Source organism: Triturus cristatus, chromosome 9 (genome assembly GCF_964204655.1).
Source record: "Triturus cristatus chromosome 9, aTriCri1.1, whole genome shotgun sequence".
Classification (NCBI taxonomy): Eukaryota; Metazoa; Chordata; class Amphibia; order Caudata; family Salamandridae; genus Triturus; species Triturus cristatus.
Window position 1 is genome coordinate 557,197,707 of NC_140592.1, and position 17,330 is coordinate 557,215,036.

The 17,330-nt window shown below is 45.7% G+C and overlaps 1 protein-coding gene across 1 annotated transcript in view; it reads left to right on the top strand.

The window, feature by feature from the left end:
* QPCTL (glutaminyl-peptide cyclotransferase like) overlaps window positions 1–17,330 on the top strand; it is a 687,611-nt gene that overhangs the window by 137,866 nt on the left and 532,415 nt on the right. The window contains exon 3 of the mRNA XM_085625556.1: window positions 6,773–7,060. Within this exon, the coding sequence (XP_085481682.1) occupies window positions 6,773–7,060 (288 nt within the window). The remainder of the gene's footprint in view (window positions 1–6,772; window positions 7,061–17,330) is intronic.

A 17,330-nucleotide genomic window follows, 5' to 3' on the forward strand; every position in this document is an offset into this window, starting at 1 on the left:
ACAGTTGATGTTGTTGCACCAAGGATATTGTGCTGGATAACTAAACACTTATAAGGTCCCATAGGCAAGACCTATTGGCTATGCCAATGCTTATTTTGTTATGGGGGGCATAAATAACAGAAGGCTGAAGCTTGGGAAATAGTACCCGTGTAACAGTTAGTGTGATAGTTAGTGAGTTAGTTAGTTTGTTAATGAGAGAGTTAGTTAGTTAGTGAGAGAGTGAGAAAGTTAGTAAGTTAGTAAGAGAGTGAGTTAGTGAGAGGAGAGAGAGAGAGAGTTAGAGAGTTAGTTAGTGAGAGAGAGAGTTATTTAGTGGGAGAGAGAGGTAGTTAGAGAGTTAGTTATTGAGAGAGAGAGTCTATGAGAGAGAGAGTTAGTTTGGAGAGAGAGAGTCCGTGAGAGAGAGAGAGTTTGAATTAGTGTTTTTAAAGAGAGTTAGATATTGAGAGAGTTAGTGAGAGGGATTGAGATAGTTAGTGAAAGAGTAAGTTTGTTAGTGAGAGAGTGAGTTAGTGAGAGAGAGAGTGAGCGAGAGAGCAAATTATCAGGAGAGTAGGGAGCAGTGCATCAGTGGAGCAGGACGGGGGGAGAACAGGGGAGCAAGTTAGGAGAAGAGGGATCTGAGGACATAGCAACATTGGGGCAGATGGGGAGGGATCTTAGGGGCAGTTTACCAGGGGAGAGGACAGTGAAGGGCAGAAGTGGGGCAGGAGTGGAGAGGGCTTGGTAGCAGTGGGGTAGAAGAGAAGAAGGAGTAGGAGGAAGGGGAGGGGTAGGGGTAGGGGAGGAGGGGAGAAGGAGAAGAGGAGAGGAGCAGTATTTAGGAGGCATTATGACGGTGGAGCAGGGCAGCAGGAGGAGGGGGTAGGGGCAAACAATCGGGGTGGTAAAGCAGGGAAGGAGAGGGCGGAGGAGGTGTAATGGGTGGCTAATGGGGAGGGGGAAATGAAGTGGGGGGGTCAATGGAACACGAACAAGATTTTAATGGGTGCAAGCATCCTTCTGAGATCACTGCAAGGCACATACCAGCGGGCGCGAATGTGTGCAATATTCAAGCGCCAAGAGGGCGGTGAGCGCTATAACAATGGGCAGCGTTGTCAGTGTTAAAACTCAGTTTCATTGTGTACTATTGTCAATATTAGGATGTGAATTCGGACTACAATTTTTCACCAGGGAGATTGTGCACCAACCCTGGAGACCTCTGAAGCTTGAGGGAGGGTTTTACTTTAGTGAGGAGTTCAGTCATGGCCGCAAGCTCCACAGACGAGCATTTAAATGTGCCTGCGTGGGGAGGGGCGTGAATTCCAAGCAGGGGGCTGGTGTGATGAATTACGGAGCACAAAGAGGCATTTGGTTGGCCTGGGGTGAGAATTGTATGTGTAAAGGGTAATTAACAGGTTTGCCAAGGGGGGGCGAGAGGGCAAGGGTGAAGGCAAGCACAGCCGGATGTCCATGGACAGCCTTTACCTTGCGGGAGCGAGCAGCGGCAGGCACGATAATTACATTAGATCTCCAGTGGGGGAGGAAAGGAGCTGCAGACTGAAGAGGACTGGCAGGCTGGTAAGAATATCTAGGACTGGACGGCAGCATCGTGCTCACAAGCTTGGCTTTCTATACTGTAGCAAGTTACTGTGCTGCAGCCTTTGTGGCAATGAGCACCAGAGGCTCATAGTACTGGTGCTGCACACGAGGGTTACAACGGTGAAATGTGGTGCAAAATACACGTTAAACATGGATAAACTATGCTCATTCGTAGCGGACATCTACAAGGGTGTCTTGTCCATGCACACAAAACAAATCTGCTCCATAGCAGCCTGGTTTATTTGTAAATTAATTTTTTTATCCAAGCAGTCTGCTCTAGCTATTGAAACTCCCCTCTGGTTGTAAATTGTTATAATTAATAATTTTTAATCGTGCCTGAAAAAGGGGCACCCGTGGGTGTTTCCATCTTCAAAAGGCACTATGAACTGTCATGGCAGGACAAATCAGTGTTCAAGGGGACGGCTGTAGAAGCAGACATCTGCAGGGAGTAAGTAGTTTCCATGGCTACGAAACACTGCATGAACTCGAGCAAAAATTAATTTGGAAAAAGAAAGTTGCCACCGAAGATAAAAAGCTAAATCGGTAAGATGAAAGAAAGAATGGAGAAGAAATTAGAGCTAAAGGAGAATGGGAAACAAACTAAAGGGACAAGAGGAAAATAAAGATGGGGAGAGATCGAAGAAGGAACACGCGATAAAAACAGAAAGGAGAAAGTAAACAATGATAACTATGGAAAGATAAAAGAGTAGAAGGTGATAATGAGAGAACGACGGGAGGAGAGAGATGGAAGCAGGCAGACAAGATAAAAATAGCCAGGATAAAACAAGAATATATATGGAGATTAAAAAAAAGAGTAGAAGGTGATAATAAGGGAACGATGGTGGAAGTAAGAGGGTGGGAGAACATGAGGTGAAGCAAGAGGTCGCTAGAGAGGACACGAAAGCTGGACGACTGTGAGAGGTCGGCGTGTGAGAGGGGCAGGTGAAAGAGAAGAAAAGAAATAAGATTGAAGCTGAGACCAGACAGCGGGAAGGGACGAGGCTGGATCGTTTTCTAGGAAAGAGAGGCATGTTCGGAGAGAGAAAATGTGAACATGAAAGTGACTGGATAGAGGATGCTGGTAAGAGGCAGGAAAATACAGAGAGGAAGGGGAGAAACATGAGAGAAAGTATCAATAGCGACAAAAGGAGAGAGCGAAGGTTTGGTGTCCGCACACGCGGCAGGAGAGAGAACAAGCAGCAGCTGTTTTCAAGCACACTCGTGCTTGTGCTGGCATCCACCTTGCGGGAGGGAGCAGCAGCGGCATGAGAGCCATATGTTTTTAAATACCACGCATGCCGCTGCTCGCTCCAGCAAGGTGGATGCCAGCACAAGTGTGCTTGGAGAATGAGCAGACCAATGGCTAAAGGTCCTCCTAGGGCAGCGCATGTGCGCTGCCTAGGCGAGACTTAAAAAGGACGCTAATTTGGCTTGGATTCCTTTTGTGGGAAAAAGTTGTGAAGCTTTAAGCACAGACTACCCTAAACATTCAAAAAAGGGCCCAACTCCTGGGGGGAAAGGATTAGCAGCCAAGTGGTTAAGTGTTTCACTGGAGCACCAAGAGTCAACTGACCAACAGCCATAGAGTGCTGCATGCAGACACAAGGACAGGGTGGGGTAAAGGAATGATTGATGCCTAAAGAACAATATTATAGCATACATTAGTGACACAGTTCAAATGAAGGTGACTTGAGCGGTTTGGTTTACCTTTGAAACCCTCTTTGCAACGGTGTATATAAAACACTGTAGATAGAAATGGAACACATTAAGATGCCAACTTAAAAGGTTCCATCTCAGCCAAAGAGATTTATGTAGTGAAACTCCAACAAGCAATGTTGCGAGGTAAGAAGTTTATTGACTATGACCTGGCACGGTGCAGCAACAGAACACACCTCACACGCTTAACACTCTTCATCAACTGACTTAGAGCCTCATATAAAGGTTCCACTTCCTACCTAAAGATTTTATATGACATCACCCAGGCATGCTTATGCTTACAGTCAAACAAAACACAACACCCCCATACATCAAGAATATTTACAATAACATTAATACTTAACTGAATACATAATTTATAGTATTCAAATGCTTACACATTGCTACACAAAATACTAGAAAATCAACAAATGAATAAGTAACACCATAAAAAAATACAACCACACCAGATTTTGCTCACAAACTTAAGGTTTTGCTCACTTACTTACAAATGTAATCCGTAAGCCACTTAGGTTTGTTTACACATCTATCCTTTCGACCCTTAGTTCCTGATCCTTCTGGTACTAGTTTACATACCTGGTTGTCTGTCTCCATACTATTTTGTACTGACGAAGGAGTAGTATCCTTCTGAGTCTTGTCCACCTCATCAGTTTGCTCCAATTGCCTATCTTCCTGTAAAAGCCAATCAGTGCTGATTTTTGGGTTCGCTTTGTGTTCACACTCATGTAGGAGTTTCACAACACAAATTCCATGCTTGAGTTCGTATCCCATCCTCGTTGCCAGATTTGTGCAGTGAAATTCCGCAGGCAATGATGCGAGGTAAGAAGTGTATTGACTATGACCTGGAATGTACAGCAACAGAGCACATCTCAAACTCTTAACGCTCTTCATCAACTGACTTGGAACCTCAAATCAAGATTCCACTTACTACCTAAAGATTCTAGATGACATCACCCAGACACGCGTATGCTTACAGTCAAATACATCACAACAATATGAGCTGTTTATATACGCTGTATAACCTGACACTAGTACCCTACAGTATTTGTTTTAAAAAACACAATTAACGCTTCTAGGCGTGGGAGAGCAGCAGAAGAAAAATATGAGCCCTGGGTGATGTTACGAAAGCACTGATGGCGCGTCCCCGAATTCCAACAGCTGCACGGACCGCTTCCCCTGCCATTGTAAGTGCTGGAATTGAAACAGTGGACTTCACATGGATGGTTCCAGCATATTTCGTTAGTCAACGCGTCAATCATGCTTTAGGAAAGCTGCAACATTTAGTGCGAAAGAAAATGATCTGTGGCAACATCTAAGTGATAACAAGCGTAATACGTGAATATATATATATATATATATATCGCAACTGAATAACCCTGTTTTGAAATAATATCACTCCGGCACACATCGAAATTCATTGTTCTACCATGGCCACCACATTTACCCGCTAGAGAAGGGTACCAGCAGTTTCAGTCCCTTGTTTATGTTTATGGCCCTTTGTAATCGACAGCTCTTTACTTCAAGGCTTAAAAGCTGTGTTTGTGATGCATACAACCCGTGTCTTTCTTGTTTGCAAAGAGTTTGCATCCATTGCTACTGCTCCTCATTCTGTTCTCCAGGCTTGCCACTTGTAACTGTCGCCTTTAGTAAGATGGCGTCAACCTATCTCCAGCAGATCGCCAAGTGGGCGTGGCCCGGTCCCTCCGGGCCACCGTAGGCCGACGCTGGCAGGCCGGTTTGAGTGTTGGAAGTGGTGCGGGGCCCGCCCGCTCACTGGGACCGATAGCAAGCGTAGGCATGGACGAGGGGAGCTGGCCGGGCACTGCTCAGTGACAGTCGGGGAGGGAGGGAGTCGATACCCGTCATAGGGGCAATTTAGAAGAAATGACAGCTCTGGCGTGAGGACCTGTAATATCCAGGGAGATAAGAGTAGCTCTTGGAAGAGTAGTAACAAGGCTGGTGGTGGAGAGCCTGGAATCCACAATTGAAGGAAGAGGCTGGGATTTACTCTCGAGGAGTGACTGCCCTGGGAGTGGCAGGGACAGCTGGGTACCAGGGAGAAAGACACTAACAGAAGAGTGGGTGCGGAAACCCAGCGAGAAGTCGGCAGGGGCCGCATCACTACCCCAGTCATGAAGGACATGAACTCCAACCTGAGTGCGGACGTGGAGGTACGGAAGCTGCAGGAACTGGTAAACAAGCGCGTGCGCCTCGCGCTGAAAGTTTTTTTTAAAAAGGCGTGCAGGCTGCAGCAGTAGGGACGTCAGAGAGGGAGAGAGGCGTAGGGATGCACCCGCGAGAGGTGCGTGCGTGCTTGGAAGAGCAGTCTGCTCATTTTCAAGCACTGCACTCGTGATTGTGGCGGGCCCCTGCTCGCTCCCGCAAGGTGGATGCCACCACAAGCATGAGTGTGTGCTTGTAAATGACTAGAGCGACGGCTAAAAGTCCTCCTATGCAGCGCATGCGCGCTGCGTAGGCGAGACCTAAAAAAGGAGTTTCAATGGCCTTCCTAGGAAACATGCCCATAGGTGATATATCTAAAGCAGCTACATAGTCTACCCCACATACATTTACAAAACTTTACTCAGTAGATGCACTGGCACGTCACCAAGCCAATGTGGGCCAAGCAGTCCTACGAACACTATTTCAAACAACTGTAACTCCCATAGGTTAACAACCACATCTTGAGGAGAACTGCTTTGCAGTCTATGCTAAGCATGTGCATCTACAGCCACACATGCCTCTAACAGAAAATGTTACTTACCCAGTAAGCATCTGTTTGTGGCATGTAGAGCTGTAAATGCTGTAAATGCCCACTCTCCTCCCCTGTCATCTGTACATGTTACAGTTCTTGTCGCAATTGCTTCACAAACTCCTTTTGCATAGACATCGCCATATACTACACTTTACTACATGTTCTAACCTGACCCATCATGGGAGAAAACAATCCAACAGTGGAGTTGATGACCATTTTCATTTCCAGCAAAAGGAGGAGTCGCACTACCTCATGACTCGAAACACTTTCTTCAAAGAAAAACATCTTGCACACATCCGAGCCCAACACTAGATGGCATATGTATGCTAAGTATGTGAATCTACAGCACTAAATGCCACGAACAGATGCTTACTGAGTAAGTAATACTTTCCATATATATATATATATAATCCTAGTGCATAATTGTTTAACAGAGAGACGTGTGTAATATCCCTTTTCTATGCATTTTCAATCATTTTCACCTGAAACATTACATTAGTCCTGTTCATATTTAATAAAATTGAATCTTATCCAAGGTAATGTTGTTTGTGCTGCTATCATGCAGTTTTATAGTAACTTCTGAATGAGAACCAGCTCATCCATAGTCTGTCAGTTGTCACTCATATGTGTGATCTTTGGTCTGTATGCCTTGTTTTCCTACATGCATTAGCCTGCACGTCTGGAGGTATACAATTGGTGACTATGTCTCATTCTTTTTAGCTTATAAAAAATCAGCTCAGTGCACTAGATGCTGGATGGACTGTCGACTTGGACTTCTTTTATTCCCTCACTCCCCGAGGTTCTTTGCCCTTCACCAACATCATCGCCACTCTAGATCCTATGGCTCACCGACGACTTGTGATTGCTTGTCATTATGACTCGAAGTACTTTCCACGGGACCAGTCGGGGCGGTCGTTTGTTGGTGCTATCGACTCTGCTGTGCCATGCTCAATAATGTTGGAGGTAGTGTCAGCCCTGGACAAAGAGCTGCTGAACCTGAAGGAGCAGGTAAGCACTGCAACAAGGGGGTGAGGGCAGGAGCGTTTCCGTGTTGGACAGATCTAAGTATATATTTATAGGAGCAGATGGCGGTGCCTGCTGTTGCTTTCCATTGGGCTGCTATTGAACGTTTCTTATATCTATTGCTTGGAGTATACTTAACTTTATATATTTGCTGTATACTTCTGCATATATGTTGCTTTTTTTCTATTTAGCCAATAACAATATTTTTTTTAAATAATTTAGGTTGAAGGTGATATTGGGACATGTGAAGTTTGGATACGGTTTGGATGTCAAAGTTTGGCTTTGCCCAGGGTAAAAGAGAGTGTTAAGTAAGACAGACCAAGAGGCCGTTTCTGTAATATAGGTTGTTCAGTGTAAGGGGGATGTTCAGTTATGTGGTGTTGTGGAAGGAAGTAGAGTGCATATTTAGGGGAAGTTTAATAACTGAAATCTTATTGCCGCAGCAATCGTTAAGAAACAGCTACTATTTAAAATACTTGCACTTTTTTTACAGTGCAGGAAGGGACATCTATACATGAAGAGTTGGGAGGGGTATGGGATGAGCAGCATTGTATCGACCTGGAACTGTGAGGTTGGAAGGAGAAGAGCTGTTTGAGCGCTGAGCCCTTGAAGCACAGTGAGCAACAGGCCAATCTTGCAGTTTGAAACTTGCTTTTTAATCCTTACTGTTGAATGCAGTGAAGAGATTCTAGATGAACAAGAATTGAAAAGATGCAAATGTGAGGAACTGTAGCAATATGTTGATAACATAGGCTAGTATTGCTTCAGTGGAGTGGAATGCGCCGAACTTTGAGGAGAACTCAGCCACCAGTCTGGTAAAGATAAGTTGATCAAGAGGTTTTGGAGAAGAATCTGAATATGGAGATAGGATAGTTAGCAGCGGCCAAGGGAATGGCTACATGTTTCTTGACTCGGAGATGGACTTCAGCTTTCTTGAAGCAGGATGGGTAGGAGCCAATGAGCAGAGAGTGGTTGAAAGGTTTAGAGAGGCAGAATAGAATTTGGGAGGTTTTAGCCAGTGGATACCTTTAAGCTAAGGAGGGGCAGTGGAGGACAGGCTGGTAGTGAAGAGGTGAGGGTAGGGATGCGGGTAAAGAGTGTCGAAGTGGGTGGATGGTAGACAGCAGAACATCTAATGAATTCACAATATTTGAGTTAAAGCCTGTAACAGAATTTCTTTCGGTGCTAAGTAGTTTTTATATAGGTGCACAGGAGTGGGAAATGGCTATTGATTGCAGTAGGATGGAGGGAGGTAAACTGGTCTTGATAATGGCTATGTTTGCTGTTGTGGCAACTAAGTTAAGGTGCTTGTTGATCTTGAATTGTTCTCGACAATCCCCCTGTGGCATACACGGAGGTCTTGAGTGGGCATATTGAAGATGTGATCCATGATATGGGAGAGACAGTGATAGTCTTCAGAAGTTGTTTGAAAGGTACTTTGTAAGCTGCATAAGAGGTTGAGTTGGAGGGGCCCAGACCCGATTATTGTGTAGCTGAGTGTGATGCACGAGAGGGACCATTGGTGTCCGGGTTCCGGACAAAAAGTCAAGTCGAGATTGGGAGGCAAGGATGTACATCACTGAGCATAAGGAGTACTGTCGGTCTTCACGCCGGTCTAACTTCAAGGTACCGTCCCAGTCCCAGCCACCTGCACAAGGTCGCTACTGTGACTGCTGCATTACCCTCTCAAAGTCTTCAGGTTAGTCAAGTCCAAATGCAAGCAAGGAAAAACAAAGGAGGACTCAACCCAATCCGGCCACTCTGATTGCAAAGGGACTCACAAGAAGGGTCAAGATTTGAGTTGCACTCTCTCTAGGACACTGGACACAGAGCTGATACCTTGTCTGGTAACACTGCGTTGCAAGTTTCTAGGGCCATCGTTTGACTCTGCAGCAAATCAAGACCTTCAAGGAGGCAATGCTGCAAACTATGGCGTAACGAAACTTTTGGGGGGCCCCGCCCTGCAAGGTACATGGAGGGGCCCCCCGCCGGTCTTATTCAGTAGCCCTCAGGTCAGGGTACTGTGCTAATGGGGCCCCAGGAGCTTGGGGGCCTCCCCGCACCACGGGGATGTGGGGCCTCTGTAACGCCCTTGTCTGATGCTTCTCTAAGAAGTCCACCACAAGATTATTCACATTTCTCCAACACTTTAGCCAAAAAGGTAGGAGAGAGATGGGTCCATGTCTGATGCCAGTAATCCTTAAGTGTGTTGCTTTCCCATACTTAGTGCCATTTCTAATGCTTGTTTGCCATTTCGCTACACTTCCCTGGCCCACAAGTTTGGCAAAGTCAATAGGTCTGGCTTTACTATGCTAAGCAGAATTTCGTTTTGCAAAGCCTGCAACCAACATATATGCATGCCTGCGTTTACATTTGATAGCCAGACCTATATAAACTAGGCCTATTGAGTTTACAAATGTTTCCTTTCTATTTACAAAAAAAAAACAATCTACACAGCAAAACGAATTGTAACATGAATAAATCCAGCAAGATCGCTCCTTGTGTTAACGTAATCATTTGACATTGACTGTAATTTGCAAGTTACCAGATTGAACTCTACTAGGAGCAAGGCCACTTTCCATCCTTCTGACATTAAACGATTACATTAGGTAATGTAACATCTGTTATTCACAGTGTTTGAAAATGGCACTTGTGGTATGAGGTGTTCTGCAAAAACAAGTTATTTTTTGAGTCTGTGCAGCCCTACAGTAAGGCGCAGAGAGTTAATGCCCTTGACACTACCATGGGCGTTAACTGTCACCGGTGATCATCATTTACCTACACAGAGACCCATGTGGGGCTTTATAGTTTAAGTCTGGGGGATTTCTCGACCTAGAATCTACAATACGTTTCCAAATTGAAAACAAATTTGTTGTTATTGACATTGGTTGGCGCTATACCAATCAATAAAGAAGTAAATCAAAGTCTGGAATTGTTCAAATCACTGACACACAAGGGCTTCAATGCATCGTCAGGGGTAGTAAGCGCTATACAAATGGAATTTTAATGCAATTCATGTGCACAAGTGCTCCCAGAGACATTCTGTGTAGATTAGTTCTGACTTCAAGGCTTCGAGGCACCCGTGCAACGGACATAATCTGCTCACAACAACTCTACCTCAAGATTTGTTACACTTTACTTCAACCTTCAAGGGTTTAAGCTATTAAAATCCTTAGGGCGGCCCCCAAATGTTTGTTGGGAGTGGGGTGGGGGAGGGCTTCTCTTTTCGTCAGGCCCTCTAATTGCAAAGTTTACCCACAAAAGCTGCCCCGGCTTGGAGAGCCCCCTAATGAGAGTTCCTCCCCCAGCAGCCCGCGTGCTTTCTCCTCGCCTTTCATGCGTGGTTAAATGTGTAAAACAACTCGTAAGGTCACTCTTTAAGGCCACAAAGGGGACAAAGGTAGCCAGGTCGATACACGACCATAAACCCCCCTCGTCGCCATCACGTGTGCCAATGCAAGGCAGTAATATGTGCTTTAGCACCAAATGGAAACATTTTCATGACTAGAGAAAGAATATTTTCCTGAGGAAATAGACGGAGACGTGACCTAACAGTTGCTTGCTGGCTGCTTCAGTAATGTCCACAGAAGCAGGCGCAGATGACTGGTGGTGTGGCGCGCAGTTTACTCTGCGCACATGCCCCACCCTGCAGAGCAATTCGTGATGACGCGCAGGCGGTGCACTAAATGTGAACGTGCGCGCGGCACTATGAGCCCAGCCTCCGTCTCTGAAGCCGAGGGCCCGTTTTAATAATGGGCTGCTGCCTGTGCACAGAGCCAGCCTTTGCGGTGCATGGGCGGCAGGTCATTATCATTATTAAAATGCCCCTCTGCCCCGGAGACTCTTCCCAGGCGAACCGTGCCGTGAAACTGACTGCGAGTTAATATTTTAGGTATTTGGTCCATAATCAAGCCAGTCTGCATTGTGGGTCTGCGGGGGCCTGTGTTACGCCCCTGGCTGCAAATCTTTAGTTTGCTTCTGCCCCCCCACCTCTTTGGTGTGCTTTCGGATCCATGGAAGCGCAGGGCTCTCCAGTCAGGTTATCACCAGTAAACCCTCCCCGATACAGTCTGTTCTCAAAGGACCCATTAACTGGGCCATACTGACGCCAATACAGATTTCTCTAGCACAATAGACGACCTTTTTCTGACGCCCACGTTGGATCCCCAACTGACATCTGCTTGGGCTTGAACGATTCTGCTGTATAAAAGCAAGAAAGTGTAACTAGTTTTTTGGCAACTTGACTCTAAACCATTGCCTCTAGCGTGATGAAACTATCAGCAGATGCTGCATTCTCTTCTTACCTTTGGATCTGAACCTGTGCAAGAACAGAGTGCCCGCTGGATACTGATGATAGCTTGCACCCCCTCATTATAATGTTTTATTCCTCATCTTACAAAATGCCAGTTGGCTTGATACCTCCCAAGAAACAGAATCTGACTTTCCACATGTGCCACCAACGGACTAGAGTACCTCATTTGTGCTGGTTTTTCTCAGGGAAGCTGAGGTCCTAGATTTGTAGCTGCTGTGTATTGAGTCTAAGACAAATATTATAAGAGGTTCTCCTATCTGAGCCTGCGGCATCAGATCCTTTGCTTCCATTCAAATATAATTCCATTCAAATGTAATCAAAATAAGTGTGCTGTGCCATTTGAATGCTCTTTGCCTGGGCAAAGCAAGGTACCTGGCCGACTTTAACATTTCTGGTGGATTGAAACTATCCCGGAGCAAGAATTCTCTCCTAGAGGCACCAAAAACCACACACTTCCTGTGCTCTTAAACAATTGAGGAGAAGGATCTGAGGAATTCTATCCTTCTACAACTCTGTCTATCCCCAAACTTACTGTCTTTCCATAAAACTCTAAAGAATTGTCTGTTTGCAATCTGTGTGGGAGATTCTCGACCTGTCTAAACTCCCCCACTATTTCTGTAATCTCTCATACACACCTCTTCCCTTGACCTCCACCTAGGGTAATTATTCTGCTGCTCTTTGTTCCCAATGTTGTAGTGTGCTTGACTTACTTGTTCCAACTCTTATTATCTCTTTCCTCTCGGTCCATTTGCCTTTTCTTCATTCTCCTCCTTATTTTTTGCCTCTCACCCGCCTTCCCTGCTCTTAACTCGCCCCTACAAGGGTTTCCTTCTTCTTCTTCATCCATCTTTTCCCTCTCTTCCATCTGTTTTGTTGTAAGCCATGCCCTCTACCTTCCTCTGTGTCCTATTCCCTTACACCTCCTCTCCTCCTATCTCCCCATTCCTTGCCTCCTGTCACCCTCTCTCCACCCTGCCCATGGCACTTCCTCTCTTCTTCTTTCCCATACCTCCTACCCATTCTCATCTCCCTTATTGCTTGTTTTTTTCCTTTTCATATTTTTGATGATGGTTTGTTGTTCAAATTCTTGCACTATCATGTTGTTACTTGTGTAGTAACAGTTCCTTTTAAAATGCTATAATACCTTAGAGTGCAGCAGTAATATATAACCACCCTCTAAATAAAGTACATAATAATTTCAATGTCACCCTCACAGCTGTTTTGATGGCCACCTGGTCGAAATCGTGTTCTTTTCTGGCCAATTGTTGACAGGTGACACAGCCTACGTCCGGTGATCCAAAGTTTCTCACCAAGCGCGCAACTCAGCAAAGTCTCATTGTACAGGCTGCCATCAGTTAGGTGAATCCTAATTCATTCCCAACCACCCCCACAAATAGAAAGTCCAAACGTATTTTGCCAAGCAAATATTTTCTTTTGCCAGCTTCCCACTGTAGTCTATAAAAGCAGTCTGTCTGTTAGGCCGCTATATATGTGTGTTATGGAAAATGACCAGCGAGATCTTTGCCGTGGCCTCCTTTGGTGTGACAATCAACGATGGGCAGGATGCAGCAAAATATGCCATCCATGCTGGTTTAAATACCACATGTTGCATTGGCACATCAGTTAGTACTAGTGTCATGCTCCACAGACACAGCTAGATGAGGTTGACCAGATTTTCTGGTAATGTGCAGGCATCACTCATGGGCATGTCTTTTGATGGGTCTCGACCCTTTGGAGGGATGACAGATTGTACAATGGAGCAGTTGAAAGATAGTAGGGGCACAGCAAGGCAATTCACTCATCACTTCTGCAAATTTAGGGACTACTCCATTGTGTTACTCTATAGACAACAGCAACGCTTCCAGCCAATGATGCAGCAGACAGCCCAGTCCTTTAGTGGCCGGGGCGTGGCTCTAGCACCGGAAGACATCACACAAGCCAGCATGGGCACCAGTCTTCCAACTCCTCTTCCCCTGCTACAGTGGCTACCAAGCTGCTTTATTTTATCCTCGGTGACTCGCACCCTACTGGTTTGAAGGCGGAATTCAGTATTTCCTCTTATGTTTGCAATTCTTCACGTCCGAGAGATGGGTCTCACAGACTGTCCAAAAGGGTTATGCCTAACCTTTTGTTTCTACCCCACCCTACATTCCTCTCACACCAGAATAAATATCGGAAGAGCATTTATCCTTCCTGCTGCAGGAGGTATAATTTTTGCTCTTCAAGGGTGGCATCGAACATTTACCAGACTCTGAGAGAAGCGAAGACTGTTATGTAGAGATTTTTCTTCTGGACCCACTTTGTGTCTGCCCCTGTTTTCACGTTTAACTCCTTAGCTTCTAGGCCCTTTCCCCCCCCCCCCCCCCCTGTTTTATAGGGCTCGCCTAGCGACGCAGCGTATGCGCTTCATGCCTTGGTGAGATCTATTGTTGTGGCTTTTTCGGTGGCAGGGGGACGGGACATGTGCACGCGTACGGAAGACACGCGTACAGCTGACGGCGTTAGTACAAGAGACCGCAGATGTGCGCGTACGGAGGACAGGAGATGTGCACGTGTATGGCTTCCTGCGTTAGCACAACGCGCGCATGGCGCGCTTTCACTTCCTGCTTGCTCCCTCCCTGTCTCCATCAGGCCCCAGCTGTACTGCAGCGCATTAGTCTTTGAATGTTGCGGTCGCTACTTCCTTTTGTTTTACACGGAGCTGCGCGCATCTTCAAAGTTGTGCTGGTCACCCCCAGTCAGTGACCTCTTTCCTGTTTCTGTCCGTGTAACTTCACCTGAACACCTTCCTGCAGTCTGAGGCTATCTTTATCCTGGTCCGCTCTTCATGGGAGCCTGTGGACGGAAAAAGCGTTTGCTAAAGTGCTTTCTGGTTCTCTATGACTCATGCCACCTGTTAATTGCCGTTGCTGCTTTTCCTTCTGCCCCTGTCACATTAGGCCCTCTCTTACCAAAGTGAGCCTATCACTATGGCATGCAGCACAATTCCGTTCACGCTGTTATCTGGCATTCGCGGCGCTTTCCTTTTTTTGCTGCTTAATACCTGTTGACCTTAACGCCAGATAACTGGGCCAACATTACATAGGGATGTTCGAGTCCACGCAGAATGTCCTGCTGGAGCCCACGGATTCCTGGCACGAGACCCTTCTGGACAGCAGAGTCATGGAGCTGTTCTTTGCAGTAAGTGCCTTTCCTCAACTTCGTTAGTCACAAGCGTTTTGCACCTAATATAAGCACAACACTTCCTGCTTTTTTTCATTCGGCTTTTGAAAACACACACGACAGTCACTTCTCAATCAAAACAGGAACGGGTAAAGCAAGTGCTCCGCTCGCAGCAAACACACCCCGGCTGTTCCTAATGGGGAGTCCGGGCTGGGAGGGGCGCAAGCGCCCGCTAAAATGAATTGTAATGTTTTTTTCACGTTGGTGGCACACAGCAGTCATTTCTCGAAGCGGGCGCTTGCTTTTTAGGTCTTGCTGGCGTTGCAGCGCGAAGCGCTGCCGCCAACAAGAACTATTGTTGCCGTGATGCCTCTCAAGGGAGGCAGACCGGGGCACGCGCATGATCGGGGTCTGTGGACGCGCTTGCGCAGACGCACACAGACACACGCGCGCGCTCACACCCCGACGCTGCCGACCGCGGCTGCCTAACGCGCGCGCACACATCTCGCTACCGAGATGCCTCTCAAGGGAGACGTTGAAGAACCAGAACCAATTGGGCCTGGTGGCATAGGGTACGCCTTAATCTCCTGGGTTCTCCTGCTTCAGCTAACAGAGACACGGGGACACTCTGTCGGAGTAAAAGATCAGGTTTTATTAGCTTCAGCTAGTACAGTTGTCCTAGAAGTACACACGGTATGTTCTCAGGAGACTGCCACTTCACTCCGTGGCGCACAATCTTTTATAGTACATAGGTGACATATACATTAATGAAGGACACACCTAAAACATACATGAAAAACCAGTAGGAATAGTTTGAAAGAAAGTCAGAGCCAATAGAAAAAGTCGGAAAACAAAAGTATCGAGTAACTCGAAGAAGCCTCTCCTCCAACTGTGTTTGCCACCCCTCCCACAGGATAAGGTATTAACATGTCTGTAACTGGCTTGCAGGTGGCGAGATACGTTTGTGTGTTTTGGAGGACAGTTGAGAAACGAGAGAATACGAGCGGAGGACAGCGAAGGCCAGAAGATGAGATACAGTCATGAGAGAATAGTGTGAACCAACATATAGTTAAGACAGGGATTAGGAAAACCAGACAGGGATTAGTGTACTCGGCCAGTCTCTAACACCAGCTTTGTAAACAGAGGCACAAGGCTATTTTGACACAATATTGCAGGAAAAGCAGAAAAGACTTTGTTTGTCGTGCTGCCTGAGTGAGGGCAACACAAAATGGCGGCGGAGCACAAAATGCGGCTCAATGTGATCGTGATCGAAAATCGAATCTCCTCAGACCCTCCTTTTGCCAGAACTCAGGCAAGATACACAGACTCATGTTAATCTGAGTCGATGTTGATGCCCATGAGGTCATCGAGCTGTTGCTGTAACATCATTCTAATATTCTCTGTTTTTTGTGTCTTAAGTTTTGGGATGCACATAGTAGCACAAAGGTCGCAGATGGCGGGACCACAGTGCATACAAAGACAACAAGAGAAAACGATGGCTAAAACCATACCAAGGAATGTTAGCACTTTCCAACCCCATTTGGACAGTAGTCCCCAAAACCATTCCAATAACGACCAATCTCCTTCGTCCTGATGAATCGACTCAGAGATTATATGTAATTTAGAGATGGCCTGGTATACTGTCGGAGCGTCATCAGGTATATAAATACAGCAACTCGATTTGATCAATTTACAGACTCCACCACGATCTGCAAGAATAACATCTAAGGCAACTCGGTTCTGTAAAGTCATAAGACGATCCGCCTGTAGTTCCGCTGTAATATTACTCAAAGCTCCTACAGTGATGTCTATGGTAGTCTCTACAACACGAACCAGTTGTCTCATATTCCTGCTGTTTGCCATAGGACCCCAAAAAGGAAGAAATCCTTTTAGGAAGTCTCCTCCCTCTTGACCTGCTGTGTCTTTGGAATCAATAATTCCTCTGCCATATCTGTTTTTATGGAAATTTGAAGAAGCAGTGTATGTAGGGGGAAGAAGAAAAGCTATATAGCAAGTTCCAGAAAAAACAGTCGGCAACCACGTATAGGCTCTATCGTGACAGATGAAATACGTGCCCTGAGATGGCACTAACGGCGGCGAATTCTGAGAGGAGTGGATGTAAGTATGGGAACAAAAGCTTTTTCTCTGTTCGGGGTCAGTAGTTTGGCCATTTATTTGCAAACAGAAATTGCCTTGATGAGGTACAGTCCAAATTGGTGGATACTTTCCTTGTTTAACCTTATCACTAAGGCTTGTGATATAATGGGTGACGTTCCAATTAGTATATGCTTTTCTTTCATCAACAGAAATTTAACTATTTTCCATGATTTTAGCCATAGCTATCATTCCCTTTATCAATGAACTATGACTGAAATCTGGACCACTAATATAAGAACTGACAGGTCGTTTAAATCAGCTTTGATAGGCGTTAGAGAAAATTACAAAATAAGCCCAAGCAGAACCTTCATAAGAGAATGGAAGGACTAAATATGGCATCCCTTTTTCTGTGGTATAAGGCATTAGTCCACATACCCAACAATCGGTTGTATTAATTACTAATTGGTGTTGGTGTAATAATTGAATAAACAAATTATTGTAATATTCGATTCTTCTAACAAGTTCATGTTGAGGAAGTGTATGAAACAGATGTGGAGAGATAGTAGAATAAGAAGGCACAGAGATAGAAGAAGGGACAACTTTTTGCTGCCTAGCGTAAACAATCCAACCTATACACGCCAATAAAATACACAATAATATAAAACACATAAAGTTATACCACAA